The following is a 15,404-nucleotide window of genomic DNA, read 5'->3' as shown; positions in this document are numbered from 1 at the left end:
TACTGTACTTTGTTTTTTAAGATAAAACCTCTGCATGCACTAGGCAAGAAAAACAGAATAAAAGAAAGTATCCTCTGTTTGGAAGCCATGAGGCCATGAGTACTGGGTACTGTTGCATTCTGAAGAGTAGCACAAAATTTGTATGTTCCTAGTTCTGAGAAATAGGAACCTGAGACCTTAGTGCTGACACCCTGGAAAAAAAACTTTCTTGTTTGGCAATACCAGAGCAGCTCTTAAACAGAAACATTTTAATTGAGATGTAGTAATTTGATTAATTTACAAAGCATTAGCCACATAATGATTTTATCAATCAGTATTAGATCCTATTCTGGAAGAGAAGAAAAGTCCTTAGGTATTCAAGAGAATAAGTAAAGGAAGACTCCTTCATACCAGTTGAAAATACCTTACCTTCTGTCGTAATTAGGTCATTCATAGGGGATGTTTTTCTTACAGAATGCCAGAAGTGTGTTCTATGTTTTCTTCTATGCCTGAAGCCTTGTCATACAATTGCTCACTCTTCCACTAATTTCTTCCTGTTGCCAACTCAAAAAAATAGAGGAAATTGAGAAGTTTGTTATTGGTTTCACACTTAACTCTCTAAGATGAGATTTTTGGAACTTCTTGAAATTATGGCTTTAACTCCTAAAAAAGATGCAAAAACTCAAAAGGACTATACTAATAATTCATTAAATATATGTATAGTGGTCACTCTGCTTTATTTGGAGTGGAACTAATGAAAGGATTCATACAAAAATCAGGATTCTTTTTATTTAAACTTGCTTCCTACCAAACCTCCTGCCTGGGATCAGTTCTATTCGTCTGCACTTGCTTGATGAGTCAAGATGTTTGAGGAATCTGTTGGATAGAAGAATGAGAAATTGTGTCACCTTTGAAGTTCTCTAATACTAGACTGTTTGTGTTGCACCTTCTAAATATATTTTTTGTGTTTTCCTATCACCTCAGTAATGTAATGAGCAGCCAGCCACAGGTGGAAGAAACTGCTTAGAGAGCTGCTTCTGAGTTCTGGTTCTCTAAATGCTTCTCAAGGCCTTGTTCTGTAGAGACAAATGTAGTCTGTCTTCTCTGATGATGCTGCTGCTGAGGTCCTAATCTGTATGTACATCTGATCAGATCACAGCTGACCTAGTGAATCTGGAAAAGAAAGAATAAAAAATTCTTTGTTCAACTTTTTTCTTTCTGACAAGTCTTTCTTTTTGAATAAAATTAGTGAAGTTTAGAGGAATTACCTGCTTTCCTGATGATAAAGATGTGCTTGGTGACAGAGTTATTGCTTCTCTTGTTAAATTTTAGATGTTCTTTTAAGGAATACTAAAAATTAATTCTTCCTATGTTCAGTGCTCTTAGTTCTGGAAAGGCTAAGTCTGTTTTATAGAGGTCTTTGGTTTGCAAAAGAATTATGTGACACCTGCATTCTTGAGGCTTGCCTCTAATGAATTCTCTTGTGTAGATGGATTAAAGACATCTGAGAAATGTTCTTTAACTTTGAACTGCATCTTTGAGCTTTTCATGTCACTAGGTTAGAAGGGACTGGTGAAGGTCATCTAGCCCAACATCCTCATCCTTCTTGTCAGTTTTCCCCATGTAGCCTGGATGCAGTACCATGGTTATAGCAATATCTATGGTCAGGTTTTTTGGTACTGAGTAACCATAGTTTCCCTGCCAGGTTTTTGTCTCTCTGCCATGATACTGTAGTATCCTGTGGTGACACTTACACTCCAAGTGTTATATATGGAAGCCTTAGCACCTTGCTCAGCTTCATTTTTTATAGCAAGCATTGCAAGAGACTCTTCTTGCTTGAATGAAGATGTATTTTACTGAAATTCTAAAAATGTCAAAGGTACCTGTAGCAAAAAGTGTAACTTTCAGACTTACTGTGTATCAGCAAGAACTCTTGATATATCCAGGAAATTTAAAAACGCCAAGCGTCTGTTTAGTTACTTGTGCTCATCATCAGTAATTTGTGAAACCTTAAAGATGCCTATCTGTCTTAGTAAAGAGATTGAATGACTTGACTTGCACTCCATCCCCACTAGCTCTCTTTCCATTTTCCTGCAGTTAGCATCTGGTTGTCAAAAATCTCTAATGTAGAGCAGATGTCAGTCAAGTTGTGTATATGTAACAAAATTGAACAGATGCTAAGTAACAGATTTATTCCCTTGCAGTGTGCTGTGGAATGAAATAGAGGCAAATAATGTCGAGGTACTGATGGCATCATTCTTGGATGTTGTGCAGACTGTTTTCTTGTGCTGAAAATGGAAGATTTCTTATTTAGCTGCTTCTAATATTAGAGTATTTGCTAGTAAGATCAGCATACTACACACTTATGAGACAAGTTCCTCTGTACATGCTTGCTCATTCTGTATCTGCTGCTTGTTTATAAGCTTTACAGATAAACAAAATAGTTATATTGCTTGCTCATGTCTGTAGATCTTTATGGATCAATACCTTGTTTAAAAGTCTGTATAGTAAATCAGGCCTGCATTCACTGGCTGCGCTGGTTGTCGTGATGAAAGTAGTGAATGGTGCATTTCCTGCTCAGTCACAAATTGCCCCGCTCCTCATTTCTGAGTTCGTTTGTCTTCCGTCTGTCCATGTGTCTTCCCTGTTTCATTGTATATGTGCTGTAACTTTGTGGCCCTCACAAGAATGCAAACACTTAATCTTGAAGAAGCAACTGGTGCTGTAAGTCTGCCCATAAGTGTTGTGGTCTTCTCTTTTGTCTAAAACTTCTCTCCCATCTTAGGAAAGCCTGTGGATTGATTGAAAGTCCATGTGGTTGGATTTTTGGGGGCAGAAACGTCACAATTGGCACTCTTTCAGGATATATATCAAGTCAAATTGAGTTGCATATCACAGATTTAATACAGTAAGAATATAAGTGAGTTGCACAAGTCATCTGCCTTTCCTCAAAAGCCAGTGAAGGTAGAAATGCTCTGAAAAGGGTAGTTTTATAAAGTTAATTTGGACATGGTGTGAATGACCTGTAACTTCATGTAACACTTAATCTGTGTGGAATTATGAAAAAAAAATGTGGATGAGGTCAGCCAGATAAATTACATAGTCCTGACCTTATTTTTAAAATTTTTTAAGGAGATGACAGATCATTTTGGTCTCTATGTAATAACCAAAATTCGGCTTTTGTGCTAATAATAGGAATACTGAGCTTTTCTTTTCCCAGAGGTACTTAAAACAAGTCTGACATACTTAAAAAATAGGATGAGATCAATTTATAGAAATCTAAGCCAGGATTTTGTCATAGTTTTATTTTTGCCTCCAGACTTCTAGTATTTCTAATAAAGCATATATTTAAGAGCATGAATTGAAAGCCTAGAGTTCACATTGCTCTGTTTAGAGCTGGGAGAAACTTGGATGCTCCCATACATTTTTTTGAGTATAGAAAATACACAATTTTTTTATTGCAAAACAGGTTTATAAGGAAGGGAAAAATAAAAGACTATTCTTCAACCAACACAACTTCAGCGTCCATTTTATACACCTTTTAGGAAAAATAGTCTTAACATCCTCTTTTAGGTCTTTAGGAAACTTCTCTTATATTGTAGAATGATTAAAAATTACCCTGTATTTGTTTCTCAATAGCTTGTCATTTTTGGTAATTCTTTTCTCTTTCAGCCTCCCAGAATGACATAAATCTATTGCTTAGATGAGTAATAACATTCTTTTGAGGGGAAAGTGCTTCTGACTCCTGAAAAAGTAGCAGTAATGCTACTTATAAATAGTTTAAAATAGTTTCAGTTTTGCATGTTTTTAGCAATGTTGTTGAAACAAAGATAAAAGTAGTACTACTTTTAAAAATACTAGTTTAACTACGTAGTACATGCCAAAGAATGGGCAAAATATAGTTCTGTCTCCTTGTTTAATACATCTCTTTAGTGGGCCTTTAGAGAAATGAGATTTTTTTTTTTTTTTTTTTTTTTAAGCTGGCTAGTGTCTTGAGCTACATTTATTTTTACCATACTATTTAAGTTCATGTGTAGGTGAAACTTCAACCTCTTCTGCACTCTGAGGATTTAGAAAAATACAAAGGTAACTTCCCCATTTTAAGGTAACAGAAGAAAAATTGTGGAATTTTTTTTCCCTTCCTGGTATCAGTAGCTCTTGAAAAGGGAACATGTATGGATTTCTTATCTTCCTCACAACTATTGAATCAGGAGGCAGTCCTGACTGGAATGGGCACACAAAGGAGATAAAATGTCACTTCAGTTCATATACAGAAATGACTCCATGTAGGTTTTGCTTTGTTACCACTCCTTGTAGCACTGCTGTGTGATAAAGCTGCTTCTGCAGTCTGCTGGCACTTTCAGCTCCTTCTCTTCACCCAAATCAGAGACTGCTAGCCAAGGAAATAAAGATGTAATTATACAGATCAAACAAGAGGGAAGGGGAAAAGGACAGAGCACGTGAGGGAGCAGTTCTTGAGCCATCCCTGGGATAGATGCTCTTAAGACCTTCTGCCTTCTTCAGATAATTGTGGGGAAGCATTCCAAGAAAGAATGCTTTTTTCTTTCTTTTTTTCAAATTGATGAGTCTACCTGTACGTCAGGTAACTTGTGACTGATACAAGGCTGCAAATTTAGCTGTGAAGTAAGATGTCATTATGTGGGCTTTACACTTGGTTTTGTTACATAAGCAAATGAAAATCATATGGTTAAGCCTTTAGAAATTATTAAAAGATGCTTAACATCCTGTGATCTGAAAATAGGGATGGAGTATTATTACTGTTTGTTAGAACAGTGGCCAAGTAAGTGGTGATGAGTAGAGGGATGGGTTTACTTGAAATAGTAATTGAGTGTGATGAACACAAAAACCAATGATGTGCTTGTATACTTTCTGCAGAGATCTAATCAACTGTAGTGAGAAAATTTTCTAGTGCAAGATGTAAAACTTAAAGGACTATACACAATAGTAATCCACAGGAATGGGAATGAAGCATATGCAGATTAGAAAAAAAAAATCAGACAGTAGGGAAACTTCAATACACAGTCTGCTGGAAATAAAATAACCTTAGGATTTCTTAAAAAGAAATCACTTTGAAGAAGAATTGAGGAAAAGTTAGTTTTATATACTGAAAGACTACAGTATAGTAGTCCTTAAGCTTATCATCGAAAATGGATGAAAACCTCTCCATTTAACAAGTGAGAAATAATGAGTACTCTCAAGACTGACAGGATTGGTTTTACCTGAGATCATCCTCCCAGGCACAGCCTGGAAGTCACATAGTAATGGTGACAAGATAGTTAGTAGATTTACCAGTCTCTGCATTAACAAAGCTCAGTCTTGGTGAGACACTGATGATGTTTGAATAGAGTTGCTTGAAGAAAATTACTGTATTTTCACGTGTGTCAGTCATGGAATACTTGTTTAAAAAGGGGAGAGGGGTCACTGGAAATTAAATAAAATATTGCTTATTTCCATCCACCTTTAATAAAATGCATTTTATGTTAACACTTGCTTTCATTAATTAGTAATTACAAGCTTAGTGGTTATATTAGGGGTCAGAAAGTATTAACAATTCTTGTTTTGGTTTAAGTATAGACTTAGCAGAAAGATACTGAAGTGAACTAGAAAATGTTTGTGTAAACATACAGATATTTATATCCATAAATACATTTACAGTGCATTCTCTGTAATGTTGGGCATGGCTACTGGAACTTGCATTTTCATTGAAGCTAGTACAGATTCTTGCTTTGTCTTCAGAAACTTTAGTTTAATTTCATTTAACTCTTGTAACTGGAAGCAGTAAAAGCATTGATTATCTATAATGTCATGTATTTATGTATCCAAAAAGCGCATTCAAATGCCTAACATGATGTCTCTTTCTCCCTCTCCTGCTGTTCTAGGAATTGGCTCTCCGTAGCCAGCTTCCAACAATGGAACAGGATGGTGGATCTCAAAACCCCGTATCATCTCCTGGAATGTCTCAGGAACTGAGAACAATGACTACAAATAGTTCTGATCCCTTTCTTAACAGGTTTGTAGGAGCAGCTACTAGAGGAAAGAAATTTGATTTAAAATTCTGTTTGGTACATGTAATAGTTTATTTTGAACATCTGTCTGTGCCAAGAGCCACAGCTGTAAATGAATCTTTCCTTAAATGGCAAGTCTAGTAAAAGTTGAAGATTAAAAGCTGTCTCCTGTGGGAGGAAGTAGTCTGTTGAGACTTGTAGGAAGGTTTTTATTCAAAGTCATAACATGTTTGCCTCTGCATAATCTGTTGACTAACAGTCATTTCAAATTACTGACTCAAAGAATTTGTGAATCGCTCACTGTGAGATCAAATGAACTGTGAGGCACATTTAGGATTACAGCTTGAGGTTCATTTTAAGGTTTCTCCATTCACCCCTCCCCTCCACTTCAGGTATTTAGCAGTATTTTTGCTCTGCTAATGTTAGGTCTACAAATAGTGGCATGTTTCATTTTAAATGCCGTATTATTTTGAAGTGGGTATTTTCATTCAAGATTCAGAATCTTACAGTATAGACTAGTCTTTCATAAAACTTTTTCCTGAATCCCTCTAACTTGAAGTGTTTATTTTGTTGGAAATACTACTCAAATTTCAGCTTGCAAATGTTTCATACCAAACATTACAACTTGAGAGACATTGGGAAGATTTATCTCCTACACAGACAATTATGATTAGAAAACTTGATCGGTTTTGCAGGGATTATCCTACATGGAATTCATCCTGTAGGGTGTTCTTGCATGAGCCTCAACTGTTCTGGCTTTGTCCTACGAAATAAAAGACTTTGACAAGACAATTTAAACCTGACTTGCTCTCTTATGGGAAGCCTCTGTAGATAGATGATGGTATTGATGTGGCATGGTAACATTCTAGCTTGAACTTCTGGAAGGCTGTTGCCATCATACATCATACAGGTCCTCACTTCTTCAAAACCTGTCTTCTGACCTGAAGGAAAAGCATCTTTAGGTTTCAAATGGCCATGGCAGTGAGTTGTGAGTCTACACACATAAAATATAAAGTGATGGATCTTTGCCATTAACTAGGAAAGAAGAAAAAGACAAGGAAAGGACAAGGTTATGTTTTGTAATTTTATGGCAAGTTGATATTTACTGCAAAGTGCAAAAAGATACTGCTTATATGCTAGTTGCATATATGTTTAACTGGTTTGGTTTTTTTTCAAATGTAGCTCTTACCTCATACAAAATATTGAAAATCTGTATTTGACTTGAGTTTAGATTGTCTTAATTTGCATTTTGGTCTGAACATTTGTCTCCTTCTAGGCTGGTATATGTGTGGCACCACACTTAATTCTGTCATATGGGCATGGGAAATGGATTTTTAAGAAAGGACATTTGTGAATATGCATTACTGTCTCAGAAAGTAGTCCCAATAGTTTTGACCTAAAGATCTTGTTGATATTCCTTATGTTAAAGTTCAGACTTGGAGAAGTGCTCCTTTTTATCTTTGTAGGGTGTATATAAAGTTCCTGGTGAGACAGTACTAAATTTTGGCCCCAAAGTTATATATTCAGAGTTTAGGTTGTTTCGTATTTTCTGCTGCCTATATAATAGAAGCATAAAAAAAAATCTCAGACAATCACTACATTCAAGCTATTTGAGATAATGCTCAGTAGTGGTTTAAAATGTATAATCAAATCTGCCTGCTATCTTCAGTACTTATTGTCATTATGGTATATTTGATTTTTTTTTTTTTTTTGAATGGGATATTCATCAGTGCACACTACATTAGACTATTTCACCTTTTGATTTGCCACACTTTCTTAAATATTTTTGTCAGTTAGATTTATATTGGTAGTGATGGTAGTTCTCTGTTTAACTCCTAAATTGGTATTTCTTCTTTTGTATACACATATTTTAACAATGATTAGTTGAAGAAGAATCCGCTCTATTTTGGGTAATGCTGTTTAGTTGCATGTGGTAATTTTGGGTGGTGTGAATACTAAATGAACAAATCCTTGTTGAAGAAAGAGGAAGTGTGTATTGAGGAGTGATTTGAAGAGAAATGTTGGACATTCCAAGTGTGAGAGCAACAGCCAAAAAGCCTTCTCCACTGGAGTGATTTAGTTCAGCATAGTCTCAGTTCTGTTTTTAGTATTTTGTCCCATAAAGTAAACCAGCATTTTTGTTCACAGAAGTTCTAAATCGTTTAATTACTAGGATTATATTGAACCTGTGGTGATTATGTTTTTAAATCAATCTTTAAAAAGAGAAATATTTATAATTTATCTATAAAGAAATGTTAGGTTCCTTCCTTGTATGACAATGATGTCTTCATGGGATCAACTATATATATCTGGTTTTATATATGTATTTATATACATGGCTGAAGGCATTCTACTGGCATCCAATGTTGAATAGTTGTTCATAATTTTTTTGGTTCTTCATACTTGGCAAAAAGGCGTGTACTATATACTTCACAAGCACATCATGAGGACAGTCAATCTTCAAATGATAATTTCAACAGTAAATCAAGTTGATGTTCGTTTAGGATGCAGGATGGAAAATCAGTAAGGATTCTCAGTGAATGCTATCATAACCTGAAGAAATACAGATTTCAAAAATATTTTGTGAAGACTGAATATTAGTAGATGCAGACGGGAGGGAGGTAATGGTGGCCTTCAACAACTGCTTATGCAGGCCACAGCTCTGCCAGAAAAACTGCTCCAGCATGGGCTCCTGTCAGCCTGCTCCAGCACAGGCTTCCTATAGGATCACAGCCTCCTTCAGGCATCCCCTTCCTCTGGCATGGATCCTCCAGGGGCTGCAGGTGGATCTCTGCTCCGCCTTGAATCTCCAGAGGCTACAGGGGCACAGCTGCCTCGCCATGGGCTGCACCATGGGCTGCAGGGGAATCTCAGCTCTGACACCTGGAGCATCTTCAGCCCCTCCTTTTGCACTCCTGGGGATCTGCAGGGCTGTTCCTCTCACATTTTCTCACTCCTCTCTCCCATCTGCGGTTCAGCATTTTTCCCCTCTTCTGAAATACGTTATGACAAAGGTACCACCATTGTCACTGATGGGCTCATCTTTGGGCAGCTGGAGCACTTTGGAGACAGCTGGAAGCAGCTGGATGACATGGATCATCTCCTGCTGCTGTGTCACACTGTGATCCCTGCAGACCCCTGCTACCAAAACCGTGCTGTATAAACTCAACACACTAGCCTACTTCCCCTTCCCATCCCACATTTTCCACTGTGCCTCTCTTGGTCTTGCTTGCTGCGCTGGCAGGAGATGGCAGGAAGAAAGTGAAGGCATGTAAGGCCCCATGCCATCAGTTTGGTTAACTGTTCTGTCAGCAAGATCATTCTGAGCAGGGTTTGTTTATAGGATGGCTTCTGTACCAGTATTTGATTTATATTTGGGTGCTCTCTTGCCTTGACATGTGTGACTGAACAAGTAGTAATGCAGCAGTGGGAAGAAATTGAATAATTGCTAAAGGAGTTCCAACTATTTATAACAGCAGTGACCTAAAAATACACTTCAGTGGTTGATTAAACATGGGAACATTAGTTAGAAGTACTTTTTTTATCCTTACGGAAGCATAAAAGGGTGCGCCATAATTATTATTTTTATAATCATTATGGATTATCTGATATGCTTCGAAAGGTTTTAGCTGTGGGTGGGTGTGAAAAGATTAAAATTATGTGCAACACAAGTAGGCAGTTTCTTAAAGCTGCTTAGGTATGTTCTCATCAAGTTAAATTGAATCTAATACAGTTTTAATTGGAAAAGGTCTGCATAAAATAAAACCTAGGTGTCTCACGCAAACAAATGCTTCTGTTTTTTATTAGAATAGGGGTTTTCTCATGGTAGCAATGTTTTCAAAGCCCATAAATTAGTTCAAAACAAGCATCTGGGTTTTTTCTTCAGTGCTCTACCCTAATTTTTTTTCCAACTTTTCTTCTGTTACAGTGGAACATATCACTCCAGAGATGAAAGCACAGATAGTGGACTTAGCATGAGCAGTTACAGTGTACCCAGAACCCCAGATGACTTCCTGAACAGTGTTGATGAGATGGATACAGGTCTGGTTTTGTGTACATTTTTAATGGGTGTTTTCCAAATACACTTGTATCCATTTGCAATGAAAACAACCAACTCTGAAAAGCTGTGATACTTTTTGCACTGGTTTTCTCCCTTTTCCTATTTCCCCTACTTCTCTGATAGAAACATTATGGTTAGATTTGTGAAAAAAATTATTTGTAATCAACTGTATTGGGAGGATGGGAAAATAGCTTGTAAGTAGTATCACTCCTGTTTTTGTAAGGAATTTGAGTATGTTTGCTTTTTGAAGTAATGTTGTTCAGAGCTAAGAATAGTACCTCATACAGTGTTGTTAATACTACTCCAGAACTGTATTTGACTCAGTATTGTCTTTTTCCTTCAAGTGTAAAAATCAAATTATTCTAAATGACATCAAAGATCTGTAAGATTTGGGTCAGTAGGTGAAAGTTGGAAACAAAGACATGTTCTTTGTACATCTACATGCAATCAAGTTACCTTTGGGGTTTGTGATGAATTTCTATGAGTCACGCTGCTTGTATGATGCAAGAGGTATTTGATTAACCTTTAACCAGTTGTCCTGATAAATTGTAGGTTTGGTGCTTCCAGTATACTTAATATCCATCTTTGTGTTATAACTAGGTGACAGTATCGGCCAAAGTAACATACCATCCCATCAGAACCGTTTCCCAGACTACCTTGAAGCCATTCCAGGGACAAATGTGGACCTTGGGACACTGGAAGGAGATGGAATGAATATAGAAGGAGAAGAACTGATGCCAAGTCTGCAAGAGGCTTTGAGCTCTGACATCCTTAATGACATGGAATCTGTCTTGGCAGCCACCAAGCTAGATAAAGAGAGTTTTCTTACTTGGTTATAGGGGCCTCAGGGAGACTGAATTCTAAATCTGTGAAGGATCTAAGGAGATTAGGACATCTGTATCTGAAGTTCAGAACAAGCCAGTGTGGTGCACTTTGGCTTGTGTTCAGAAAAAGTAAATGAACAAATACTCAACAAGATTCTTTGGGTTTGCTCTTCCTTGTCCATCGCTGCTGTTATATATTGCTGACTTTTTTCCACAGTTGACTCTGAAGAACAGACATCTTCTTGATCTTTTTCTATTGCTGTTGCAACTACTGTTCAAGGGGGGTGGGGAGGGATGATGAGCCTATTTGGATGACGAATGCCATTCCTTTTGTCCTAGTGTGCGCTTGCATATCATTTTATCTAAGTACTCAGATTTGAGAGTTAATTTCTGCATGTCACTGCTTGTAGTTTGCTCAGCTAGTTGTCTCCTGCTGCCTGTGGCAAGTGGTAAAACATGACATACTGGGGTGACAAGCCAAAAATGATGTATCTGGTCAAAAGAAGTCAATACTGATTTGGAGATACGACGTAAAGGAGGGCTGAAGACTGTTTGGCATTAAGTGTTCTTACTAGTAGCTCTTGCATTAGCCACAAAGTGCTCTTGTTCGTATTTTATGTTATAGTAAATCATGAGTCATTTTACATAGAAACATATATGAACTTTGATTGTTGCCACATACTCTAGCCTAACTTCCATTTGTCAAAAATACTTTGATTATTTTTGTTAGTTGGTTTAACTGTAGCTGTAGGATGGGACGTAATTATAGGTGTTCTGGGGGTTTTTTTAATAGTGAAATCTAAGGGGTTTTTTCTGATTTCACACAGTCTTATTTAAATCTGAATTGTCTGCTTTTTTTTATACTTAAACCATGCCTATTGTAGCCTGATAAGCTAGTGAGTACATAAACCAGTATGTTTTGCCTGTAACTTTCTTATTTTTTTAAAGGCTAGCTTTGAATGTAATCATTAGATTTCATGACCAGTGGCTTATTTTTCATGTGTATTTGTGAGACTTTGAATTAGAATCTGATTACAGCGACGTAAAAGTTAGATTCCTTTGTCATGTGTAAAATTTTAAATGCATTTTTAAGTAGCAGAACCATTTTAAAATTACATCTAATCTCTCTTCTGGTTTTCAGTTTTGGTCACTCAGTTCAGATTTTAAAATCCTTTTTGGGAGAAAAGAATTATCAAAAGTTTCTCTTAAGTTAACACGCACAAAAATTCTGAACTATCAATATCACTGTGCGTTGCAATGAAAAGGCTAGAACACCAAAAAACTTCTCAATAAAAACTTATAAGTCTAATAGTTATCAAGTTCTGTTTGGTGAAAAATAAGCCCTGGACACTATATGTAGAAGAATGTAAAGATATGTGCTAGATGGTGACATGAGCAGGTAATGAAGTGTATATTAGTAGTAGAGCTTAGCATGGAGTAGAGGTGAATATGAATCATTTTTATTTTAACAGGAAAAGATGTATCACTAAGTTGTCTGCAGGAGTTGACACAAGTTTCCAAAGAGTATTTTTAACTGAACAAAACGAGCATGAATCAAACTTTCAATATAAGCTATGATTTTTTGTGGGACTTTTGGGGTTTTTTTCTGATGAAAAATAGTGTCACCAGTTAACACCTCTATAATTAAGGGCCTGTCACCATTCTCAATATTGAGCCTTAATTTTCAAGGGTGTATAACATGACTATAAAGATACTGTAAGCATGAAACTTAGTTTTGGGAAAAAACTCTCAGTTAACAGGGACTTCTCCTGAGGAGAGATTTTTTGGGTTTTACTGTTTTGCATTTTTTTAAAGACACTGATTATTTTTTAAGCTAGGAACAAATCAGCAAAACAAACAAAAAACTCCATCATATTACTATTTCCATTTGGATTTCTTTTATGCTTCAGAAGGAATTGTGGTTTAGGATGAGATAAAAAATGAAAACTCTTAACCAAATCCCATTTTAAAAACTGAAGCAACAGAGGCAGAGATTTGGAATTTGCCACTATATATGTACATTTACTACTTTACATAAACATATTAGTGTTTGAAAAACACAAAATTTTGTGGCTTGTTATGGGATACAGACAAGTTGTAAAATGCCAATTTTTAAGACACATTCACAGTGGTATATATTCTGCTACACCAATAATTCAGTGATTAATAGGCCACTTATATTGTGCAATGACACAGTAGCTCCTAAAGCAGTGTATTGTGTCCAAGATAGGGATTTTAGTAGCATTTTTGCAATTTCATTATGAATTCCTCTCTCACCTTCCCGTCACGAAAAGAAAGACACTAAGTTTTCATAACTTGAATGATCTGAATGACAAAAAACCACAACAGCAAGGAAACTCAGAGTTCATTCTATTTCAGTTGTCTTCCACAGTTGTATCCAGGTATCATAGCACATAGGGAGTTAACAGAATAAGCTGAGTTGGAAGGGACCCGTCAGGATCGTAAAGTCCAACTCCTGGCCCTGCACAGCACACCCCAAGCTTCACACCATGTGCCCAGGAGTATTGTCCAAACACTTCTTGAACTCTGCCAGGCTGGTGCTGGGACCACTGCCCTGCGGAGCCTGTTCCAGTGCCCAAACACCCTCTGGGTGAAGAACCTTTTCCTACAGTCTAACGTAAACCTCCCGTGACTCAGCGTCAGGCCATTCCCTCTGGTCCTGTCACTGGTTTTGAGAGTGAAGAGATCTTATCTGTCCTTCTTCCCTCATGAGGAAGTTGTAACTGCAGTAAGGTCTCCCCTCGTCTCCTCCAGGCAGAACAGACCCAAGTGACCTCAGCCATGAGGAGTGGCTTCCCCTCAAGGCCCTTGACCACCTTCATTGCCCTCCTTTGGACACTCTCCAATAGCTTGATATGCCTCTCATATTATTGTGGCACCCAGAACTGCCCCCAGCACTGGAGGTGAGGCTACCCCAGCTCAGAGCAGAGGGGACAATCCCCTCCCTTGCCCAGCTGGCCGTGCTGTGCCTGATGTCCCCAGGACAGGGTTGGCCCTCCTGGCTGCCAGGGCACTGCTGCCTCATGTCCAACTTGCCCCAGACCAGGACCCCCAGGTCCCTTTGTGCAGCACTGCTCTGCAGCACCTCATTCCCCAGTCCATGCATACAGTCAGATATGATGCACTAAGTGCAAACTCCTGACATGCTGTACCTTGCTACAACAGAAATGAGTACAGAACAGAGTATCTTTCCTTGCTTTTGTGTGTTTGTCTCAGCTTTAATATTTGAATGTTTTATTCTTATTGTAGAAACACTAAATGGCTTATACTGTATTTGGGTAGCACTGCTTAGGGTAGATACTGACAAACTGGGAATCCTTGAACTGCTCTAACATTAATTATGTTTTGTGATAGTTATTTTAATTAAGACATTTCCGTTCTCTCACTTACTAGGAAACGTACCATAGAGATGCTGTACTGTTGGCAATCAATTTTAATTTGGATTTTTTTTTTTAATTCTGCAAATGCATTGTTTGATGAAGTGGTTAAAATTGTTTGAAATGCAAAAGTGTTTTGGGTAGTATTTTATACTGATGTATATATTGAAACAGAAATCATTGTAATAATTGTAATAGCTGTTAGTTTTAAATACACTATATGCAGACAGATGGGGCTGTGCAGAACTGTACTGTTAACACCCAGGCAGGGCTGCTGCTTGGGAACAAGTTGCAGTGTCAGTGAACCATATGGATCAAATATTGTACCATTCAGTGTTGGCGCTCACCAATGCAAAAGGAGAAGAGACAATTTCAACATGATTAACACTACATGGTAAATTAGTACTACAGTGACCTTTTCACTTACAAGCATGTTTTTTATACAAATTAGCAGGTGTGCCTGTATAAAATAATTTGTGTTCTGTATCATGGAAAAAGTACTCTCCACATTTAGAATCACAGAATCATGTTGTATGTTAGAGAATTATGTCCAAAATTATATATATTACTTAACAATGTTATTTTTAGATATGAGCATGACTGTAAGCTAGGTACTTAAGTACATTCTGTTACATTATTTTTCTTTATGTAATACTTTTTCAGTTGTTTTATTTGGTATAAATATATACTTTGTGCTTAAACATCTTCGTTTGTTTTTAACATTCAGTAGTATGTAAAGATGTGATTTCCTTCAGTAAGATAGGTGCATTGAATTGTTGGAATGCCTATTGTAGTGCGTCTGTTCTTGTCCCCCTTGTCATTGCTTTTGTACTCATAAACTCCAGTTCTGCAAATATGGTGTGCAAGCTCACCTGAGAGACAAATGAGTTCCACTGGCTTCAGTAAAGGCTTAACATTGAAGTGTACATGTCTGTGTGCTTGCAGTAATGAAGAGACAGTGACTCTGGTGAACATCATGCAGCTTGTGTAAAACAATACTTTAATTGCAAATAATGGCACTATAATGAGACCTGGTAATGGAACACCTGGGTATCTACTAGAAGAAAGCATCCACTTTTTGCAGATAATGCTTGCCATGTTTGGATGGCAGATACAT

General features: G+C 37.1%; 1 protein-coding gene across 4 annotated transcripts in view; it reads left to right on the top strand.

Moving 5' to 3' along the window:
• The window catches only part of YAP1 (Yes1 associated transcriptional regulator), a gene marked incomplete at its 5' end in the record, with an annotated part of 87,016 nt that extends 72,028 nt beyond the window's left edge, over positions 1-14,988 (top strand). For all 4 annotated transcript variants that reach the window (XM_083855363.1, XM_083855361.1, XM_083855362.1 and 1 more), the window contains 3 exons: positions 5,880-6,010; positions 9,934-10,046; positions 10,666-14,988. In XM_083855363.1, the coding sequence (XP_083711489.1) occupies positions 5,880-6,010; positions 9,934-10,046; positions 10,666-10,904 (483 nt within the window). In that variant the 3' untranslated portion in view covers positions 10,905-14,988. The remainder of the gene's footprint in view (positions 1-5,879; positions 6,011-9,933; positions 10,047-10,665) is intronic.
• Positions 14,989-15,404: the final 416 nt, after the last annotated feature.

This window comes from Zosterops lateralis (assembly GCF_965231275.1).
Source record: "Zosterops lateralis genome assembly, chromosome: 2".
Taxonomy (NCBI): domain Eukaryota; kingdom Metazoa; phylum Chordata; class Aves; order Passeriformes; family Zosteropidae; genus Zosterops; species Zosterops lateralis.
The sequence above is the reverse complement of the archived record's forward strand: the minus strand, read 5'-3'. Positions and strand labels throughout refer to the sequence as shown.